Genomic DNA, 23,629 nt, shown 5'->3' on the forward strand with positions numbered 1-23,629 from the left:
GAGCGTAGGTCTTAGAAAAGTGACCTTGTGGCTGAAGGGTCGCTGCTTTGACCGACTAGCACAATGTGGGCGGGCAAAAATCTAAACTACTGTCAAGCAAGGCAGCTAACCCGAACTGCTCCCGTAGAAGTGCTCAATAGTGAGACAGAGAGGAGAGAAATTATTTTTGTGGCCACAAGCAAACTCTCATTAATGCTCAGCCACAGCGAGGTCACTGCTCTTCCTGCTGCAACCCTGAGATAGGATGAGAGTTTCGATTACACAGTTACACCTGCATAGGTGGAAAATATGAAATAATGGAAAACAATATTGACATTAACAATTAACAGTTTGTTGCTGCATCATACGAATTGAGCAAAGACTTCTATCCCTTCCAGCTTCCTCATTTTTTTAGACATGAAATAAAGTTGCAGCTTAGGAAAATTCTGTTTTTATGCAGGGAGTGGATTTTGTTTTCTTATCCACATAATAGAAGTAAAAAGCAACAGTTTGTGTTTTTAGTAAAATTCCAATGAATTCATACGTCAGAAGAACGGCTGCGTAGCTCCATGACACAAATGTAATGATCATACGTCCTGTAGTACCCACCTGCCGGCTCTGACCTTTGGATGAGTTTGAGTCTGGTTGTTTGTGGTAAAGTTCAATGTCGTTCAACGTCACGGTAAGATGTCAAGACACTGCCCTGTTTACATGGTTTGCTTGCGTGTCTTGAGTCGATTGAGTGACAGAAGTTCCTTTCTTTTGTACTTAAATGAACAAAAATGTTGCAGAATAAATCCGATTCCTTTACCTCAACCTCATTCATTACCAGTAGAAACAAGAATTGACACAATAATTCACTATTGTCAAAGGAATTAGTAAGTGGAAATTTATCATTTAAGTAATTTAAACAAATCAATTTTTATAGCTTTACTTAGATCAACTGAAAGGGCAGACCAGCTTACCTTTTCTAGATAAATAAAGGATCAGACTTGACCTCTGTAATCAAAGAGGCCACTTCTCTATTTCACATACTTTATGCATGGTAACCCATGACCCATGGCAGCTTGATACCACCGTACTGCAGCCTTAAATCCTTCATATGAACTCTGCATCTTAAGCACCTGGAAGCCAAGACTCGGATATGTGCTTCAACATTGATATTTAAATGCCAAATGGTGCAGCATATGTGAAGAGATGTATCTGTGAGGAGGCTGACATTTCTGAGGAGGAGAGAGAGGGGTAATGAAAGGAAGAGGAAGGGGGGAGAGGAGAGTGCTAGGAGCGAGGAGGTGGGCCGACATTAGTGTGTAAGCGTGGATGTGCAGAAGTGACCATGTGTTTTTCTTGAGTTTTACGTGAGTGTGTGAGCATCTACAGCATGCATCTTTCGCATGTGACCCAACGCGTATGCCCAGATGTGTGTGAGTGTTTTTGTGTGTAAGTGACTAAGAGGGCTCGTCATGTGACAGACCGAGCAGTAGAAATAGAGGTCATCAGTAACGGAAGTCACGCTTGTCGTGCCTGAGGGACTGAAGAACACACTCACACTCTTTAAGGCAAATACCTCCCACTTAAAAATACACATATATGATGCAGTTTGTGCAATTTCATATTTATTGTATAACTGATCTTGCACTAGTTGTCATTTGGAAGCTTGTACAGGAAAAATACACTCTACACAATTTAATCTTTTTGTGCATCAAAACAGCTTTGTTATGATGTATTTGTCTTATTTCTGCAGATTAAGTGAGACATCTTAAACATCTCAACTTGATAGAGATAAAAAAATAAAAATAATAAGTAAACCTTTTTAGTCAAAGAGCAAAGACTTCTTTCTAGAGCGGACATTTCAGCACACACAGGCAGAAATCCATTGTAAAAGAGGCAGAGATAATGTTTTTCCACCAACGTGATTCCCAGGGCACCACATGACAGCTTCACTGTCTCTATGAAACACTTTCTTTTTCTGTCTCTGGAGGTTGCTGAAAGTCATCGTGGGACATGTAGAAATTCAGCAGAAGATGAGTTGGTAGAAAGTGGATTCACCAAGAAAGGAGGTTAAAAGACTTTTACACAAACTAATTTACTGAATATAACAACCTTGTGATATCCAACAGTGGAGCCCTAAAAGTGACATATTCGTTATCACCTTCTATGCAAATATTTGAATGTATCTAATATAAATATGCAAATTATTAGTTTCAGAGACAAAATAATACATAATTCACAAGTTCTTAATCATTTCTTTTTGATTTTTTATGACAGTGATTATATACCATAGATAAAAGATATTAAAACTATTAAATATTGATCAGTATGAATAGCCTCAAACCAAAAATATATTTTTTTAATACCTATATTGATCTAACGGTAATATTTATTCAACTGACAGAAGAGATCAGGGCAGGAAGAGGGATATCAGGATTCAGCACAGTTCAACATTTAACCACTGACATCTAAAGTAATACAAAACAATATATAAAAATATTGGCATTTGCTTTATTCTTTTAGAAGTCTTGGTTGTATATTTTGTTGGCCCAGGGGGTGTATTAATTACTAAACAAATCCAGACACACAGTATATAGTGTAGATTTTCTAATACAGTACAGTATATTTGATCACTGTCCTCCTCTTCTTCTCCCAAATTCCCAAAACAACCAGAGTAAGAGATGAGAGGAGGAGGAGGAAGGGGGGGAGTTGTTGCGTGACAAACAGCTCAAAAACCACATGCCCGTGTCTTTGCCCTTAGAGGTGAATTGGGTTTGTGCTCTTCTTCCGCTGGGTGATTTTGTCCTCTCTCCATCCTTTTCCATTTCTCCACTCTCGTCCCCTGTGGACGGGCCGCTCTTGTCCACCATCACATACAAGCACTTACAAGACACAAATTTACAGAGGACGAAGAAGAGGGTGAGGAGGAGGAGGAGGAGGAAGGGGAGGGCGAGGGACTGTCTTAGGAAAACAGAGTGCAAAGTTTCCTGTGATAGAAGAAGCTGAGCAATTTGGTTGTCCAAAAAAAAAAATATATATATATTTAAATAAGAACAGAAAACAGAGACTTTCTCTCTCTCTCTCTCTCTCTCTCTCTCTCTCTCTCTCTCTCTCTCTCTCTCTCTCCGACATCACTGAGCAAAGAAGCCTTAGAAAAGTTATTTTGAGAAGCCATAGCAACCTCTCAGCTGATCCCTCCCGTGCTGGAGACGCGCCCCTACAGGTATTGCAGCACTTTGCAAAAAGGATCTTCATGAGATTCCTTCACGTTCCTGCCGTCAAAAAAGAAAAGATGAGGGAAAGAAGAGGAGGGAGAGAAAGAGGCAGAGGCGCAGACGGATGAGAGAAATAAAGATATCGCTCAATTGGAGTCTGGAGAAGCTGCACGGGAGCAGAGCGCTCTTCCAAGTGTTTGTTTGATGCCCACCAACACTGGCAGCTCTACATGTGCATTTTGTATACATGTCATTTTCTTCATTCATGTCTGTGTGTGAGTATGAGTGTGTGTGTGTGTGTGTGTGTGTGTGTGTGTGTGTGTGTGTGTGTGTGTGTGTGTGTGTGTGTGTGTGTGTGTGTGGCCTTGAGTCTCCCAGTAGCAGCGGTTTTCTTTAGCCCAGTCAGAAGACGAGTGTGTGGGTGTTGTTAAAAGCCCGTCGACACGTCTCCATGAGCAACAACAGCTGGTTTAGCGCATAACCTGAGACACACATTGTCATTTAAAAGAGATCAGTGGAGCATCCTCAATTTAGCTGTCTTAGTACAAGCAGTGCGATGATTTTGTTTGTGCCTCTATGCTCTGCACTGCAATTATTCACCTGCTCTTTCATTGTGTTCATTTAATTTGCGCCAGTGCAAGCACAGTTTTAAATGTTTGCCTGAACTAATGTGCTCTTTCTTTTCTCTCTTTTCTCTCTGTGCTTGCTGCTTCTGTTCATTGGATCACAACCTCTTGGCTTGTTTCCACTCTTGCACCACAGGTAAATAACTTTTCTACTTTCATCCATTCCTGCAGAGTGTAAAAATGCAGCACAGAAAGTCAAAGCTGTTATGTGGTGTTGTTTTCTTCTGTATTCCGTGTTTTGAGCACTTAGAGCTACATCAAGCTCTTGTGTATTTGGATAGAAGTCATCTTAAACCATGGATGGCTTTGTGCAAGGTTAGATTACCAACTGGGAAAACTGCCATAAGGCCCCAGAACAGAAGGAACCCCTGAATCCTGCTTTATTACCTGATCTAGAGGGTCTTTCTTGAAGAGGGTCCATGTGTCAGAATCTAATTTTAAAACCTTCACTAATTCAGTTGACATGACAGTTTCACCTCAAGGTCAATTCATGAACTGTTCTGGAGCTTGCTCAGTTATCAATTTTCCATTTTTTCTGCACACTTGAAGGACCTCTTCCCCATATAGGCTTTAGACGAAACCATCTCAACGTCTATTAATGGCTGCTTGAGGTTTCAATCATATTGCATGATCTTCACTAGCAGATGAATGATGTCAAGCTCAACACCTTTACTTGAGTTTAGTCTTGCACACCCTAAATGTATGTGTTTAATCAAATAACCCCATCGCAGAAATAGGGTCAGGTTCTATTCAACAGCGGATCAGATTACTTAATTAAATTAACTTAATGTAGTGAGTAATCTAGTCTGAGATGGATTTTGAAATGAAACGTCAGAAATATTGCACCTTATAATAAAGAACTGGACGTAGCCATGTTATCTGTTACTTTCCAACATTGCTATTCAAGCAAAGAAAAACTTCACACACAGAGGATTGCACAGGAGAAAGTGGGGTTAGGGGGCCCAGCATCTCATTTTTACTTAGTGATTCCTTGACAGGTTAATCCAACCATGGCTTTGTGTCTCGCCATTTAGTCCTTCTAAATAGGAGGTGAACATGTTTACGGTAAGACAGGACCAACTGTAGAAGGGAATATACATGTTCAAACCAATGTCTCACCTATTCGAGGTAGCTCAGTCGCTCTTTCCACTAACCCACGGAAGCCCGTGGAGACATTTTAATTTGGGAAATTGAGTGCAGCGGGCTCGGCATCTCATTACTGTCTTAGCTTAAAGTGGGGTGGGAACCAGGGCTTCACTTCGTCATCCAACATCAAGCGCAGTTTTATCCTTTTAAGACCACAGATCTGTGTGTACCAAACTGGAGATGAGCTACAACTGCGGTGTACAGGCCCGCTTACACTGTGAAGGATGCTCAGCTGTAAATAAAACTGGACTGTTACTGCAGCCAATATTCCGAAAAGATGAAGAGGAACTGGCGAGCACATCGAAGGAACCCTGGCTGTGCTATTTCCCAGAGCTGTTTTTATGTCTTTGAGAGACAGTCTCATGTCAAGTCACAAGTCTTAGAGAGCAAATCATGAGTCAAGTCTCAGGTCTGCATTAGCACACTACAAGTCAAGATGCAATTTTCTCAGGCCTCGAAATTCATTGACCAAGATTGACAGTGTATTTTATTGGAACTAACATAACTGTCATGGTAGAAGTGTGATTACACCCACCTATTTTGACTGAATCAGACCTTCTGGAATAAGAAACACACTGGGATTAACAGCTACGCTCAGTCTAGAGCACATGTGTGAATGTGTAAATCTAGATGAAAAACATTTAATATCAGCGGGGGGAATACAGGACCAGCACCCACAGCTCCTTTCAGAACATTTTGCCCATGCTGTACAATAGCAAGAGCTGTGAAATGTCACACAGCTAAAGGTTATTTCCTACTTCATTAGCTCCCAGGGAAAAACAGCAATGCCTATGTTCTGACTGAGCAAGTTGCAGTGGTCAGTGGGGCAGTGTTAGTCTGAGATAAGGTGAGAGGGATGTTCGGGGCTGGAGTGTTTAATTATAGCAGGAGGTAATGTGTAGTGGGATTATAGAAGGTCCCATTTGTTGAGGAGGAGGTGGTATTGTAGACATTCACACACACACACACACACACACACACACACACACACACACACACACACACACACACACACGCATGTAGTGGTGGAAGAAGTATTTGCATTCTTTACTTAAGGAAAAGTACCAGTACATAAAAAATACTAAATTACAAGTAAAAGTCCTGCATTAAAAATCATACTTAAGGAAAATTACAGATGTAGTGTCAAAAGTACTCATTCTGTAGAAAATTGGCTTCTGTGGGTGATACATTATATATATATATATATATATATATATATATATATTAGATTTTTAATATGTCCGTAGGCAGTATTTTAATGTTGTAGCAGGTCGAGGTGGAGCTAGTTTTTATACTAGTGCAGTGGTTCCAGTCCTATAGGGGCTGATAAATCGGAGGGTTTGTAAGATGATGAATGGGGCAGTAAAACAGAAAGAAATAAGTTCTGCTCCACTCATACATTACATAATAATAACTTCATTTGTGGACTGAATCTATGCTGTTTTGTGAAATATTGGACAATTTTAAATAGAAACCATCTAAGAAAAAATAAACACCATGTAGCCCTAACCCACATATGTGTTGTGTACCAACTGATTTTCCAATTACCAATCAGATATTTACAAATCAGAAAATTGGGAAACTTTGTTCATTTTAGACTGTACTTTAATGACATTAATTAGACAACTATAAATGATTATGTGTTTTGTTAAATGGAAAAAATGCTGAAGCATGTTTGCATTCCTCAAACTAAAGTATTTAAAATAAAAAGAATAATTTTATCAAAACTCAAGTATTGGTTTGGCGCCAGTGTTGAAAATGTTCAAATCTCATTCAGCACTAGTCCCCACACACAACCCCCAACCAGTGCATCACAAACCCCACTCAGTCAGAGAATGACCAGTCATTACTAGAACTCATTTTTGGGGACCTGGGTTGAACATTCATGATTGGAAGCGCCGGCTGCAGCCAGCTGCAAGCAGCCCTGTTGTGAGGGGATTATAGTAGCTGCTGTAATTTGCCACTCTGATAGGGTGCTGCTTCCCGAGAGCGGCTCATATGGATTGCATGTTTGAGTGTGGGAGGATGCTTCATTCTGATAGCTGACATGAGGCCTTGTGATGCCTAGTGTCTATCGATTGTAGAGGCTTTACAGTAGAGACGTGCAGACAGCACAGTTTCTTGTTTGAATGAAAAGCTCACGCCTGACGTCTGGCACAAGAAAGGATAGATAGCAGCAAATGTTAGGGACACCTTTTGATAAAGCACACTTAGGTGCATCCACATGTTGCTATATATATATACAACAGAGCTCTGGTTCTGTTATTAAAAGCCATAACAAAGGAAATGGAAGTTTAATGAGGATACATCTTAAATGAGTTGTACCTGTCTGGACTGAAATGTGGCCAAATCCTTGTTGATTCTCATACAGGAATGTATTTTTTATTATTTTTGCCCTTGACGAAACATTAAGACAGTACATACAATACAATAAAAGCATGTAACAATTAGAAATTTGTGTAGAACACTGTGCTAAAAAACTCAGGTCACTGGGTGCTGCACTCCCTACAGTGGAGCCCCGGAAGAATTAATAATAACTGAAAATTGCTTTACCAAATCTAGAAAGCATTTTTTTTCACAAAAATGTTATAATTATGTCCAACTTAACCCCAAAACTGTGTGGAGACCAGGTCCAAGTCTGTATCAGTTTGGGCAAGATCATTTTGGAAATCACTTTCTCTTTCTATCTGTGGGTTATTCACTGCAGTCAAGTTACTCTTTCTCTTGTTGTGAGAGTATGCCATCTTGTGGCCATGCTAGGTAACACAGTCAGCAGGGATACTATTAAAGGTAAAATCCCCTCTAACTTAACCTCCTGTAAAGTTTGTTAATTCAATAACGGCAGCTTAGAATTAAATTGCGGATCTGATCACACTTATTCAAGATGAACCACAGAGAGAAGACGAAAGATGGAAAAACTGTTAGGACCCTTTGACATCAACAGTGTTGGGTTAACTGGCACATCGGTACATTTTCCTGTAGATGTTTAAGCTCTAAGAAGCATTTTAAAATTAGGGTTGTGTGATATGGGTATAATTTTCTATCACACTTTATCTAATTTTGTATTGTGATATTGTTGTATGTCGTGATATAATGCATTTTCTGGAAATTCCATGGGGCAGCTGATTATAGATAAAATAATACAGCGTAATGTAGAATGAAAAAATAAGGCGCTTCATCACATTGATGCAATAATCCTGTAAATGCAATATTGTTGTTAAACAGTTCGGCTAATTGATTTGCAACATAGGCTACAGTGGCGTTTACAAAGATATTAAGATATTAAACTGTATGTACAGTCAAGAAAATCTTAGTTTGACATATGTCTGTGGTTTCATCCAATATGTTGTCATATAGCCAAACCTATTTTTATTATGATATGTCAAGCAATTAATTTTGTGCATGTGCAAGTTACTGATTCAGTGTCAGTGGACCAAACAGTCGCCCCATTACATAATTAAAAAGGCATGATGATTTGACGTCTGATTGACTCGATATGTTTTGCTTAATAACCTAGGACAGTAATCTCATCCAAAAAAAAAAAAGTTTTACAATGACACTGAAGGGGTTCTTATACTGTTCCAAGTAATGCTTGCCGTTGCCCAGTAGGTGGTGCTATGTAACAAGACGTATATTGAGTCTTCTTAGCCTCCAATTTGCTAGCTCATGCAACAAAAGCTCATTATTTACCTCCTTATTTCTCTACATCCACCACTGCACATAAACCTCTAGACATGTATCTCCTCCAATATCCTCCAACATGTCTCTTGCAGTCATTAACCCTATCCATTGATCTTGGCAAAGCAATGTTGAAGCTGTGATCATTTCAGAGACTATTTCTCTTGATACTTCCACCGGCAGAATATGAATTGGCTCTTCAGCAAAGGGCGAATCAAAGCAATAAATCACAAGTTGTGTCAGCGGACTCCTTCAGACTTTATAATGGTCTTTACTAGGCTAAAAGCAGCCGTCAGTGTCAGTAAAGATGGAAACAGATGGTTTTCTGCATTAAGGAACACAGTATTTACTGACTGTGGAAGTTAGGTGTCATGAACACAGTTGACATATAGAAGCCACAATTTTGACCTTGGCAGAACAGATTTGACACTCTTGTTTCTTGGCTGGACTGCAGCAAAGCAAAATTACACCTTTGGTCCGTTGAGTTCTTGCAGTTTGCCCATTGGTCATTGCTCTTTCAAAATTATTAGGCTAGAACAGTCCTCGACTATGTTTTCAGGCTGCTTTCAAAGAGAGATGCAAACAGGAGCACACTGACCACAGGTTTCAACCTTGTTCGACCTTGTCTTGTTTGAATCTCAATGCGTTGCTGTGTGTTAACTTGTTTTCTGAAGCTTTATTTGTGTGCGTTTGCAATGTGTTTGCACGTCTATATGAGTTTGTTTGCACTGTCAGGAGGCCAATTAAGGCGTGTGATCAAGTGCAGGTCTCTGCTGGTTGCCAGCGACAGGCCAGAAGACGTAGTGCTCATGTGTCCACATCAGGGAGGATGGATGGTCTGTTTGGGGACAGTGTGTGTTCTCTCAGTAAAACAGTTGGGACAGCTTTCATTTCCATCCATCACCTCCGCCGTGATGATTTGGCCTTTAGAGAAGCAACCGTCTGTCGGCCCTGTTAATGAGGTTTTGAGGGATTCAGCTGTACACAAACTTTCTTAAGTTGATGCAAGAGTTTTCTTTTACTTCTGTGCAGCATAATCATTCCATAAATCAAAACATTTCCTGGTCTTTATTTAACAAGATTTGTAATATTTTGGTGCAGGATGTGGATTTATGCTCACCCTGTTGGCATGTGATTTTTTTCTTCTTCTAGTATTCACCGTAAATATTACATGTGCTCAGTTTTAGCCTTTTTTCATTATCATGAGAACTTTAACCTTATTTCCTTTGCCCCTTTATTGGATTACTTAATGACTTTCAGAGTTAAATAGCAAAACTGCCGGAGAAATGATCTTTAGTGTCCCAAAAGCAAGGTTTGTTGTTATCTGTGAGCAGCAGCAGTGTTCTTCATGGGGCTGGGGGCGGTAATGAGAAAGTTATGAGATTGTTCCTCCCCCCCTGTGCTACTGGAGAAGACTGATGAGCCTGAACTTGCAAATAAAGTAAAAACAATCAGGGGAAAGGGTGGGAAGGAGAGGGACGCACACACATATACTGAATAAAAAGAGATGTGCTCGTATACTCCTGGAAGATTGATTGTGTCAATATCCACTTCATTTCTGTGGTGCAATATGTCTCCTCTTAGATTTCCACCCTCACACTCAGACTTTAGCTACAGGAAGGTTCTTCACTGGTGGTTGAAACATGTCCGCTTTCTTATCCAATTGCAATACTAATGGGACTAGTTAAGATTAACTGCAATAAAACGGTCTCTAAAAATGTAATTAGGGTGTCAATTAGATTTTTCACACTGTAGAGGTGACATGTTATATTGATCTCAGGCATCTCAGTCAACATTAACCCCATTTGTGGCCTCACCATTTTGTATGTTAATCCGTGACTCTCTCACATTACGTTCCCCACGCAAACTTACTAAAAGAGAAGTAATGACTTACTACTACCACAGTGGGTTGCCTCTTCAAAGGTATTTTTGTGATCTCATCCATGTTTAACTGCTGCCCAGGATGATAAAATGCTCCCTACGATAAGAGCAACATTTAAATCCAGTATTTTCAGAGACTGTGCCGCTCTGCTCCGCTCGTCTTCTTTTGTTGTATATATGTTAAGTCTACTGCTAGCCGTAAATAAACACATTATAATTTCTTTACATACAGTAGACATCCATTACATGACAAAAACACCTCTGAAGATGCAATCCGCAGCTGGATATGAGGTCAAAATAAGATTTGAATAACGTACAGAGCGATGAGAGTACAAATGAGACTAGCAACATTTGCCTATGTGAAAAAATTTACTTTTCTAGTTTGGAATATGATAAAATAACCATTATGTTGGATTCTCTTTTGTAAAGTAGTCAAACAGTTGCATAAAAGATGCTTGCCATTATGCTTGTTGCTAGGGTTTAATAAAAAAAAACCCATTGTATTTCTTGACAACACCAGAGATTACAATCTTAGTTTTGACAAAGACTGGTTTGTATTCACAGATTTAAGGCTCCTTTCCAAGATCAAGAAGAACATTGGGTACTTGATCTAGGCTGGATTTTGAGATTAACATTAATCTTGAAAAGACAGAGGACACCCTCTTAGATCCACTGTTGTATTAACATTGTTTAATGTTGGAATACCAGAAACACAGTCACTCAACACATAATTTTGCTCTGGATACCATTTAAGAGACATCAGCCACCCACTCAGAGACCTGCAGACTGACAATAGTGTGTATATGTGTGTGTTTGTGCATGTGTAAGTGGTCATTAAACCTTCAAAATGACTCCTGTTAACCTCAGCCAACCCACATCACTATAGATGTTCCCAGAACAGCCTTAAAAAGGGTGTTTCAGATATCAATAGCATTGTTCTCGAGTAGGGTAGCTTTCTGTATATTTTATCTGTATTTTAAATTGTATTATAATGTGGACAGCTCTGTTGTCACTTCACTCAGGTAGAACCTAAGTGGAAAGTTAGAGTTTTTCTGGAGTAGAGTGAGATGTGATTGTGACCCGTTCTCAAAATGCATCTCCATTCCATGACCCAAACCAAGATGGCAGCTGGAAATAATAGCTGCTTACTCATCCATTTTCCAGCTTTATTTATGTCAAGATAATAGAGGTACCTTGAGAAATCTGGTCACAGTTCTACTTCACTGTACACTGGAGGCCATATCATTTCTACAAGCAGGACTTATTGTAAGAGACATATCTTGAAACTGTGCTTTGAGTTAAATGCTGTTTGTAAGCATGCAAACATGATCATAAAGAATAAAGTTTGCTTAAGAGCCTGCACTGTTTTTCACTGACTTTTTGATGAACATAGTGGCTTATTTCTGTGGTGCAAATTCTGAAAAAGCCATGACCACTCAAACTGGGGCCAGTGTCAAATTAAAATAATCAGCCTTTTTTCTGCAGTAATCCTGTTATGCTTTACTCTTTCTTTCCTTTTTCTGTACATGTATTTATTGTCAGTAGCAGCTCTAAAAAAGAGTTACCAAGACGTTTTGCATGCAAAAATAAGATGAGAATGTAATCAAAATGTAATTTGGTCCATAAATCACAGTGGAGTACTTAGTGGAATGCCTCAGATAAATGTTCCACTTAACAGTTACAAACTATGTCTGATTAATTATAATTTGGGATATACCTCTTGTTGAATGTCCTACTTGCATTTTGTGCATCAAATTGATTGTTTGGTCTAACTGCATCTTAGTGTTAGTCTAAGTAACATCATGAAATGCCAGTGTTATGGACATATGGACATGGTATTGAAACCCCTCACATAGTATGGAATACATTAATTCAAGGTGTAAGCAAAAGATTGTATCTAGGTCAAATAAACACACATCAAGCAGTTGAATACAGTTTTACAATCTCTCATCTGATGTGTGGTTACTAAGCTATTAGTGAATCCAAAAAAAGCTTCATGACATTCTAATAAGACTGCAGAGCCAACTACCAAGAATGACATGTGGGCGGTTTCACATCGAAGCTCTGCATTTTGTGACTCAGCCATTATGTATAACTTTTGGATCAGATTGTTTTATATCATGCAGAAACATCAAAATAGCAGCTTTAAGTAGGAGTGTTTAATAGGAGCCTTTTGGTGCTTAAAAACACTTTCAGAAGTTAACAGATAATACATTTTTATTTTTAAGTATAGTCCAGTACAAATGAATTGATATTAAAGGAGCATATAACAGCTTGACCCTTGCAGACAATGTTGGCTGTGACAAAGATGCTAACAGTTAATCGCAACACCTTCAGACTGTTAAAACATAACCATAACTTCAAATGTATTCTGTTTATTCCTATAGATATAATAGGTCTTTATAAAGAACATTTACGGTTAGTTGTTGATCTATGAGCAGATTTATGTACATGTACAGTTCAGTGGAGGTGAAAGAAGCTTGTCAGTCCAGAGTTTTGAATTCCTCTGCTTCTATTGTTGCCTTCTATTTCCATGTAGAAAATAGTAGATAGTAAACCCTGGATGTCTCCAGTCAGCGCATGCACATGAATAACTACACTGAAAATAATGATTGACACTTCATATACCCGAATCAGCATGTTTTCTTTAGAACTGCTGAGCGCAACAGCACACGCAATTGGGACAGTCCAAAGCCACATGTTTGTAATGCCGTGTTAGTTCGCTTTGGGGATGATTGAAAACCTGCTCTGCCGCTCTCCGCTCGATCCTGGTTTGATTACTTTCCCAATGGACTCTTCAAGTGCATCCCAGAATCGGCTCTGTCTGTGTTATTTTATGTATGAGTAAACAAATAACTGTCACCAGTGGTAGTGTTGGAGGAGCTAAATATACAGTATGAGGTATGAATGGGCCAACTGGAAAACAGCCATCTCTCGATATTAAACAAGGACTGTTTCTCTGAGGTAACAAAATAGCATTTTGTTTTTGTGGAATATGATTTTACATCTTTAATATTGTGCTTGTTTTGTGTGCTGGCTTTTAATATCCATTGTCCAGTTGTGCAAAACAAATGCAGTCTTTATATCAGTTAATCATTTCCACATTAATGTTACTCCTACTTGAATTCTCCATAAGATCAGAGCCTCCTTCATTAAAAAAGTAGAGCACTGTAGGGGGTTGAAAGATCTGAAAGGTATAAAAAAAAAATGGGAATGTCCATAGTCAAGACAGAAGGCTCTTCTTTGGTATCCTCTGTCAGGACTCCTGGAAGTGGGATAGAGAGGTCAGTCAACCACAAGGGTGAAACCTCAAGCACTTCCTGCACTCAAGAGCTGAGAAGAGCTGGGAGCACCATTTCCTTCAGCTCCTTTAAAGGGTTTGTTTTTTTCTTTATCTTAGCTATACCATAGCGATTTCAAATGACAACCTACTGACAAAATCTCCTTTTTGAGACTCACTTCCAAGGGAAACCATGTCAAAGGCATCCTGTACAGCTTTTGTGAAAGCATCTTGACTGGAATTTCCCAAAGGGTGGCAACCAATGCAATAAGTTATAGACTGCTCAGTAAGTAAAATCTATCAATTTCCTCCTTTTTGTCCTTTTAGCACTGGACGTCTTACACAACCTGCTTTGAAATCTTGCAGATCAAAAATGGAAAATAATGGTCCCTTGGATTTCATCATCTGCCCATTGCTTGGAAGAAATCACACTGCAGCCAAAAAGACTGCATGTGTCAGTGCTTTAAAATGACCACATAAGACAAAAGGAAAAAGACTCAGAGGACTAGAACATCAAAGATTTAGTCAGAAGGAGTGTTAGAGAGATAGCTAGTTAAAGTGGAAAGATAGGAAGAACGGAAATAGAGCAAGTGTTTTTGCTTTAAAGTCCCACCATTTAAGATCTTGACCGTAACATCGAGAAATTGTGTGTATCTTATAGCCTAACAAACCTGTTAACAGCATTTTTTTCCTTATAAAACATTTTGCAAAGCTGATTTTTAAAATTTATTTGAAAGATGCATCATTTACATTCATTTTTGCTAGCTTGCTGTCTTCTTCTTCCCTGTATTTTGCTGTTGGCTTTATACTTTTCTTGCCATGTTACTGCCACTTGTTGATCAGTGGAATAGTGTGAAACCATTGGCAGGGCTGTGAATTGTGTGATCCACATGCATGTACATTTGCATCCTCTTGCACATGAACGAGTTTCAAACAACGTAGTCAAAAATTGCATATGTTACCTTTAAATTCATGTCCTCAAAAAAGTTTACCCAGCAATGGTGTCATTACGTAGCCACCCCTCATGTTAGGTGAAATACAAACAATGCTTGTTTTTTACAGTAACACAGAGTTAGCTGGTGCAGTTGTGAGTCTGCCAAAAGAACAAAGTTTAGAGGAAAGGGGGTAAAATGACAATAAAAATGCTCAAAATATTCAAATTCAAATGTACTTTACTTTTTTTCCCCTTCTTTTGACATGCTTTGGCATAAAGCATCACTGGCTGTCTGCTTTCAGTAAAGAATGAGCATGCAGTATGCAGCAAATAATTTCTAGGTCGTGACTACCACTAAATTTGAACACTTACCTATTGATCACTGCTATTTGAAGCCACTGTTGCACAAGGTCTTTAGTGAACCTTTTGTGTTTCTATGTGTATAGATATTATGTTGCTGAACAGTGCGTTCACAAACCTGCATATGCAGCAAACACCACAGAACTGTACTTCTCTTGAAAACCATGCCAGCATCCACCTCCTCTTCTGCCAGCTTATTCTCCCACTGTATATACTGTACCATGTACAGCCTCAGGACAGAGCATTTTCCCAAATGCCTGCATAAGCAGATATTCTGTACATTCTTGTGAGGTATTGTTGGATATAATTATTTTAACACCATTTTTCTTTCACAGTATCGGTGCTTTTAGTCACAGAATGCAGAATTTGTATCTCTCTTTTCAAAATCTCGTAGCATGTTTACATCCTACATGGATTAAGTGCATTTGAATAGGATCAGACAACAAGCAAGATATTCATAGATGAAAATATAGACCTCCAAAATCACATATATGCAATTTTCAATTATCCTATTCAATTACTAAAACTGAAAATATTAGGCATTTGTTCCAGCAGCTTCACCATTAAAAGAAAACTAGAGAAAACCATTTTTCTCCTCACCAGCATTTTGTTCCTTGAGTCACATCTTATCGACTGGTTTAGGTTCCACACACACACACACACACACACACACACACACACACACACACACACACACACACGTTCACTCGCACTGTACCCTCGACAATAGCTCTCTAATGTTTCAGCAGTGACAGGACCAGGGCAATGTCCATTAAGGCTGTCTGCCCACACATGACTGTTGACACAATCAATATGCCTCCGCTGCTGCTCCGCTTCAGACCTACGTTTTCCAAGAAGCCTCGGTGGAGGGAGGAGCCCACGACCTTTACTGACACCTGCGGATCTTGTGGGTGTGTTAGCTGGTAATCTTGCAAGATCCTTTAGCCAGTAGATAAGCCAGTCAAGATGTGCGCTGTTTGGGCAGCATTAGGTGCAGTCCTCAAATTATCAGAGCAAAAGCAATCTAAAAACACTCAACAGCAATAGCAATCAGAAGCTCAATTGTTTGAGAGTACTTAAATAAATTAGTATTCTGTATACAAGTATTAAGCAGTTTACAGCATTCATTGGACTAATTTGTGAGAGAAAAAGACACAAACAGTTTTATATTGTTGATGCCAATAACTAGTATAGCAGAGTCTGATATAGAACAAGTCTGATCATAGAAGGTGGCAGCATTGTGGGGGGCCCTTCAGCTAGAGAATGAGCTATCATACAGGACGTTGCATAGAGAATAACAAAGAAAACCACAAGCTTTCAGTAAAATCATTTTATTCAATGATTTGTCCTGAAAAACGCCCTATTTCTCCACAGTATTTGGAGATACAGTGAGGCTTATTCTTGATGCTCATATATCCTTGTCTCTCTCTGTAATCTGACTCCACACCCAGAGGAAGAGTGCAGATTTGCCACTTGCTTCAGCTGACAGTTGAGCTCTTTGGGGAGCTTTAAAATACAGTAGGTACTACAGTACATGACAACACAGCTTCAGTGCCTTAAAGGGCCTTGTCTCTAGTCAGCTTGTTAAGAGTGCGTGTTTGACACTGTGTGTCTGGCTTGGTGACAGCAGTGTATGCTAATTCTAACATGCCATCATTTCCCGCGAGTGTCCCCAATCCTGCAGTCCCACAGTGATTTATCATGTGCTGCATTTGCAATCAAATTTGCACCTCAAGTAGTAAAAGCAGGGAAGAGTTGCCTCTGGAGCTGTGCTATTTACAGCAGCACCAACTTGTGATAGCTTAAAATGACTGCACTGTGTCATTAAATCATTCGGTATGTTATTGATCTCTTTTTAGTGCATTTCATGATCCATGCATTAAAAACATGTCCCATGAATATTGCAATATTACCTGTTATTTAATGTGATAAGTGGTTTCATTTAGTGTTTGGTCAACTGACCAACTAAACATTTTTTAAGTAATTTATTAAGCATGATTACCAGACATTTTCCATTCCCTTTTTCCTTATTTAATGCTTATTAGCCAATTTTAGCATGCTACCGTGTTCAACGTAGATGGTGAGCATGAACATTATACCTGCCAAACATCAGCATTTTAGCTTTGACATTGTGAGCATTTCTGCATGCTTATGTTAGCATTTAGCTCTTGTTTGACTATGAACGAACAATATTTCGTACATGATTAGTGTTTCCATGAAGCCCTGAAACAATTGGTCAAATACTCGATTTGCTGGCTCTGGGCACCTGTAATGGGCATTATTTTCTGATGTTTTATAGATTGAATGATTTATCAACTAATAGTAGAAATAATTGACAGATTGTTATGTGATGAAATGAATCATTACTTGGAGCTTTAGTTCCTTGAAAAGTTGTTTTGCCTTCGGATGAGCAAAACCATTTAAATTCAAACAGAGGGGCAGTCAAGCAATTTTCAGCACAACATTCTCCTCTTACATAACGTTTGTTTTAAATAAATTGCCCTATTTCCCTCTAGCATCATTTCTTTTGACAGTTTGGATTTCACATTTGTATTTTTGCTCTGCATGTTAGGGCAGACTCATGACTCTCATCCCCAGAATAATTGCTTTCTGTCATCTCATTTGTCAACATTGAAAGATTGTGTATACGAGTATTTCATATGACTAATTAATTTGACTTTTCGGTGTTCACCGCTAAAAAAGAGCTGCCAGGGATGTTTTGTCGGTGCAGTATGATTTGCATTTTTCAAACATGAAAGAATCTGCCACTTTTGTTAACGCTGGTCTGTCTCTCATTTTTCTTCACTGCTTTGGCTTCCTTACATCATCTTGCAAGATTAAGCTGCAATAGCAATAGCCAAATCCTCATTATGTATGCACAAACTGGTACTCTTTTCTGTTCCTTGTTTGCAGCTCATTTGCAGTTTAAGTGGTTGTTTGAGCAAACAGGCTTGCAGCAAAATGCTCTGTCATAAGCTTACAATGTGTGTTAGAGACATACAGCACACACACACACACACAATGCATAGTAAATGAAAATGTGTGATTTACATACATATCCTCAGGTTACCACAGTCCTGGTAGTCATCATGTGTGGCCTTATACTCCGCCTATTTTTGCTATGGGTCATTGCTAAGTGTTTAACATGTTTTCACTCAACATCTGGAAGAATTCTTATCTGTCCTTAACAAGCCCTCTAAAAGCAACATCACACATTCCTGCCTAAATGTACATTAGCTTTGCTCCGCAGGGAAACACAGATTCTTCTCAAATCCCCAATTTATGTATCTTCACCGCTACTATCTGATATATCTGTCAAAGGCTATATCTGGCCTCATAGATTAGGACCGTGGACCAATCAAACACAGGCTTTCAAACCAAAAATCAATTTGTTTGAGCTCTTTGATTGATGAAAAAGGACTGTGTGTGTTTTTCTTCTTAAGGGATTTAGATGGAGAATGGGATGCTTTTGAGGAGACATGCAGGCTGAAAGCACATGAACACAGATGCACACATACACATACACACACACACACTCACTCAGGTGTTAATGAATATCTCTGCGTTTGCACAAACTGCCTCAGTGGGACTGTGCGAATAAGCACTTTGATGAAATATTGATTAGAAATATTATTTTTTAAACATCCTACTTTGATTAAAAATTCTATTAACTGTATAATTTGTATAACAATAACCTGTTGTAATTAATTTGAAACCATTCTTTAACAGTTTTGGTCTTGTGACTGAAATATAATTTTTCATCTGTAACGCTTTGGCAGCTTTTGAAAACGCTGAAAGACAAAGAGCAGTGGCGATCAGAGCTGGAGAAAACACAGAGAGGATTGAGAGGCTCCAGCCAATGAGCACTTAGAAGCACTAAGCCATGCCCACTGCACATCTGTACAATGACGTCAGAGTCCAGTGCACTGCAGCACACAGACCCTTTATGTGACTGATGTGCATGAGGGCTTAGTAGCCCCTGATGGCAAAGATCCTGCACGTCCACTGCCCTACTCTGTAGTAATGTTGCAGCAGGGGAAGGCACAGCTTGGTACAAGTGAAAAAGGACACAACAAAGTCAGTTAATATGAGCAAAATAGAGGAAGTGGGTAGCAAAGACTCCTGTTCAAAGTAAAAAGGCTAAAGCACGGTTCCTTTTATATGTGGTCTTTTATTCCTCTGAAACTCATACTTCTAAAATAATCCCAGACTGTACTTCCAATTGATCCCTGTATAACATTAACTATAGCAATTTACTCTTTTAAACTGAACATCATTAGCTATCTTTGACCACATTCATTACTTTTAAGTGACACAAAAGTGTTTTTGCAAGTTTTACCTCCTTAATTATTTAGATTTAGATTTTTTAAATGTATTTTTCTCACCATTCCAGGCAGCCATCAGCTTCTATTTTCTTCTGTATGATATGAAAATCGATGATAAGACTAATCTACCACAGTGAACATGGTGAGCCCAGCATCTTAGGAATCACATCTATATTGGACAGTTTTGTGCCTTAAGTTCTGTTTCAATGAAGGAAATAATATGTCCTTTATGTAGCAGAGAGGAAAATAAAAAGAATGTGGCGGTCGATGTGGCTGGTTATTGTCAAACTAAAGTGAGATCTCTACTGTATGAAGGCTAATAAGTCGTTTTTGTAAGTGCTCTTGCTGTTGTATTGAGACATGGAGCCAGACATGTCTGCTGACGAGACTGAAGCTACCTTTACAGGCCCTTGGGATGCTTCCCACTGAGCTGTGCCCAGGTTTTATCAGCCAATCAGATGCTCGGACTTTAGACCCCATCTGGAACGTCTCTGCCCAGAGTCTCTCCTGGCATCATCCTAGGAAGATCAGGGGGTAGTAATTTAGTGACAGGAATAAAAGGAAAGATACATTTTTTTGACACTTTTGAGGTCCTTTCCTTTAATTACTACTAATTATTATTCCTGGGATATTACTTTATCATCACACATGTAAGGTTAAGCCCACAGTGAGTATCTGGCATTATACTACAGTGTTGAAGGTAAGCTTGAGGAGCAGTTTGAATTAATTTTCAGTTATATTCCCGGGTCAGGAGTGCAACCTCAGCTCAGCCTCCTTAATGGGATCTGCTGCTCCACAGCTGGAAATGCTGTTAACCTCCTATGTCAAGAGCAAATACTTTGAAGTCTCCCAGAACCAAATCCCTCCAAAGAGTGTGAGGCTAGCAGTGAGTTCAACCCACTCAGCTTAATCAAGCTCACTGAGCTGTGCCTAACAACACAAAATAAGGCCAGAGCATGAACTGCTTGGGTCTTTCCTACAGTGACTAAACTAGATTTGATATCTGAATAAAAGCTAAATACTTTTTAAGTAGCTTTTTGATCCAATTATGACAGTCCACCTAATCAAGATACAGCATGTTAACTTGAATGTTGGCACCCAGTTGAGTAGAAGAAAGAAAATTATTTCATTTTTAAGTCTGTTTTTTTTCCCCAGATGGCAGCTTGGACAGAGAATTGGATTAAACCATTCAACAAATGTGGATTAGTCTCATGAAAAGGCCACTTGATGAGTGAAATTGATGACAATTGAAGACGCGTTACTCCTGGTTGGAAGTGGAAGTGCTTTTCTTCATATAAAATTGCCTATAAAAGCTGCCTCTAGTCAATTAACTAGTTTTAAAATGGTAGAAGCAGTGGTATTTCATAGAAACCTTAAAGTGCGTCAGCATAAAAAAAAATCAATATAGGCCTACTACATGGGAACATGGCAGGTCTGTGGAAATACTTCTAAAGCAAGAGCCAGGAAATTGGTTGGAAGTGTTTCAGAGCCAGCTCGATAATGGATGGTGGGCTGAGATTTGCTGGTGGAAATAAGACGTCACTGTGTTTCTTCTTTCTCTATTTGTGAGACAGGATTACATGAAAATATAAAAAGACTAAAAATAATGAAGAACATTGTTGAAGCAGTAAGGTTCACACTACGAATGTCACCTCATAGGGATCTTGAATGAGATTGGTGCCAAGACAAACAACTTGAAGACAAGCGCACATTAAAACTTAACTGCATGCTTTAGTGAAGGTGAAGGACTTCCCACAGACAGCATTGATTAAACAGTCAGTCACTCAGAATGCTTCATATCCATCATGTGGATGATACCGACCGATTCCAACATCCATCTGACATATTTAACCATAAAAGACTATATCATCTTTCATTTTGCAGCCTGTATTTACTGTATCTGCATCACCTTTTTAAATGTTGCTTTTTTCTATAACTGCTGAGAGAAATTCAGAGTGATTCTGCACATGATATGCCACAATATCCCTTCCTCCCTCTGTTTCAGACAGTAATAATCTCTCATCTAGTTCCACAGAGACAATTGCCACTGTTGAGGAATTTAAGCATCTGTCTCCTCCTCCAATCAATACTTAGGTAGGCTACACTTCAAAATAGGCATTTTAGATAACATAGAAATTATTTAATAAACAAGTCAAGGTATTTCTAATCATATCATGTCATATTATCGCAATGCAAATATGATCTTTTGATGTCAAATATATAGATATTTGTTCTTTTATTTTAGTTTTTATGGTACATTTTTGCACACTGATGCTCCAAACAAAAACAAACAGAATAAACACGCTTTACAGAACAAAATGTTGTTTTCACCTGTTTCGAAAAAAGACACATGAAATGACTTTAAATGACTTTTTGTAACAAGAGAACATTTTTACAGTGTAAAAACAGAGCGAACGTGTGTCTCTGCTGCCAATCGAGGCACCCAGTATGTTGTTGGCTGAGCCGCGCGGTGATGCTCTGACTGATTATTGGTGAAGCCGGAGGAGGAGGGAGGCGATAATCCGCGCACAGACGGACCCATCCGAGCCGCTGGCAGAGCTGCTTGCAGCGGGCGTCGGGAGACCATGGACCCGCTGTCTCTCTGCGGGTTTTATTCACCAGGCAAAACGCTAGACGGACACACAGAATAATCATCTGCATGCGAGTAGGGGACGTGCAAAGAAGACCAGAGAGTTGCCTTGTTTTCACTTTTTGTCTTCACTGTTTTTCTTTCCCTCTCGGGGCGTTGCGCATCTTACCGGAGCTCTCCACCATCTGATGCCGGGAGCACAGCATCGGGTCAGGGGCTGATCCGAGTGCTCGCCTCGGATCGTTTTTAGAGTTTTCTGCGCAGCACACCACGTTTGGCTGATTAAAAAACCGGACCAGCTCTGGATTGTTTGCCCATCAAAGGGATTATGATTTTCTCAGACATGAGTACGGGGACCAACTCCCCCAAGGTGCACCCACCGAATGGGACGAGGTTCTACACATTCCAGGCAAGTTAACTGCGTGGCTTTAGTCCTTTTACCGCTTGTGCACCATGACTCAGATGTCAGCTGCTGCTTCTATTTAATGCTCCTTATGTTTCTTTCTTTCTCTGTTAGTTTTCTTTGCTGTTGTAAAAAAAAAAAAAAAGATTCTTTGTGGCTTTTTGTGGCATATTTAGAGCTGTTGGCGTGTGTGAGATTGTCTGCAGAGCAGTCAGTGTTGGGTGTTTCCTACCTGCATGTCCTTCAGACTCTCATCATAGCTCAAGCCTAATTTTCCACGATTTTGGATTGGATTTGCGGTGCAGTCCACTACTGTTTTGCATTTTAGGTGGATGCAGAGATATGTAGACAGAAGTAAGTGTAGTATAGTGACAGCAAATGAGGAGCTCATATGTGCACTCAGTCATCATAGAGTCCATAAAGAATGAACAGAAGGGACTGTGTTTTTATATAATCCCACTTTTCTTAAAAGGAAGAATACAAAAAGAAGAATTTCAGTGGTTTCATACTTCAGCTTGTTAAATTAAACATCTGAGAGTAGAATTGTGAGAAACTGAATTCAGAGTTCATCTTCATCTTGCTACTGTATAATGATATTCAATTATTCATTCTTAACCCACCGTATCTCACACCCTGTATATCTATATTTGAATTGTGCTCTGGTTCTATTACATCCCCCTGTTTCTGAGGAGGAATAACGACAAATGTGCACAGTGCCCTACATTGATTACTGTAGGCTACCCATGCATATTTCAGCTCTGCCCAGACCCAATGCATGGCAATGAAGCAGTGTCAGAGGATATTGATTGAGTGTCTTCCACATGACTCTTGTAACCAAGCCAGCACTTTCTGTTTTTACTGTGGGTGGAAAGAGTAAAGGGAAGGAAATGTTTCAGTGAGTGAGACTTTATCCTTCTTTTTTTTTTTTACCCTCAGCAGTCTTCAAGAACCAGCCTTTGGAAAATGAAAGGGGGGGAAAAAAGGTGATGATGGTTGAATTTTTTTGCATCCAGGTGCAGTCGGCGTGATTTCAGAAGCCGCTGCTTTACTGAAGATGAGTGGAAAGTGGTTTGTGGGTTGCTTTTCAAGTGAGCTGAAGTGCTGATGGGAGCTCAGTTTTTAGATGAAATGCTAATGTGGAAATACACCTGCCTCATCAGTCTCATCACAATCTGGGCCAACAACAGAGCTGAGTGTCTCATCCCTGCTCGCAAGTTGTTT

General features: G+C 39.4%; 1 protein-coding gene across 14 annotated transcripts in view; it reads left to right on the top strand.

Annotated features, from left to right (window-relative positions):
- Positions 1-23,629, top strand: part of ppfia2 (PTPRF interacting protein alpha 2) — a 157,757-nt gene that overhangs the window by 40,273 nt on the left and 93,855 nt on the right. Inside the window, exon 1 of one of the 14 annotated variants that reach the window (XM_051392386.1) lies at positions 21,906-22,414. The exons of 11 other annotated variants lie outside the window; for them this stretch is intronic. In XM_051392386.1, coding sequence (XP_051248346.1) covers positions 22,334-22,414 — 81 coding nt within the window. In that variant the 5' untranslated portion in view covers positions 21,906-22,333. Of the gene's footprint in view, positions 1-21,905; positions 22,415-23,629 lie in introns of those variants that run through there. 2 more of the 14 variants (XM_051392387.1, XM_051392389.1) reach the window with 2 other exon arrangements.

The sequence above is a fragment of the Dicentrarchus labrax genome, unplaced genomic scaffold (assembly GCF_905237075.1).
Source record: "Dicentrarchus labrax unplaced genomic scaffold, dlabrax2021, whole genome shotgun sequence".
NCBI classification, from domain to species: domain Eukaryota; kingdom Metazoa; phylum Chordata; class Actinopteri; family Moronidae; genus Dicentrarchus; species Dicentrarchus labrax.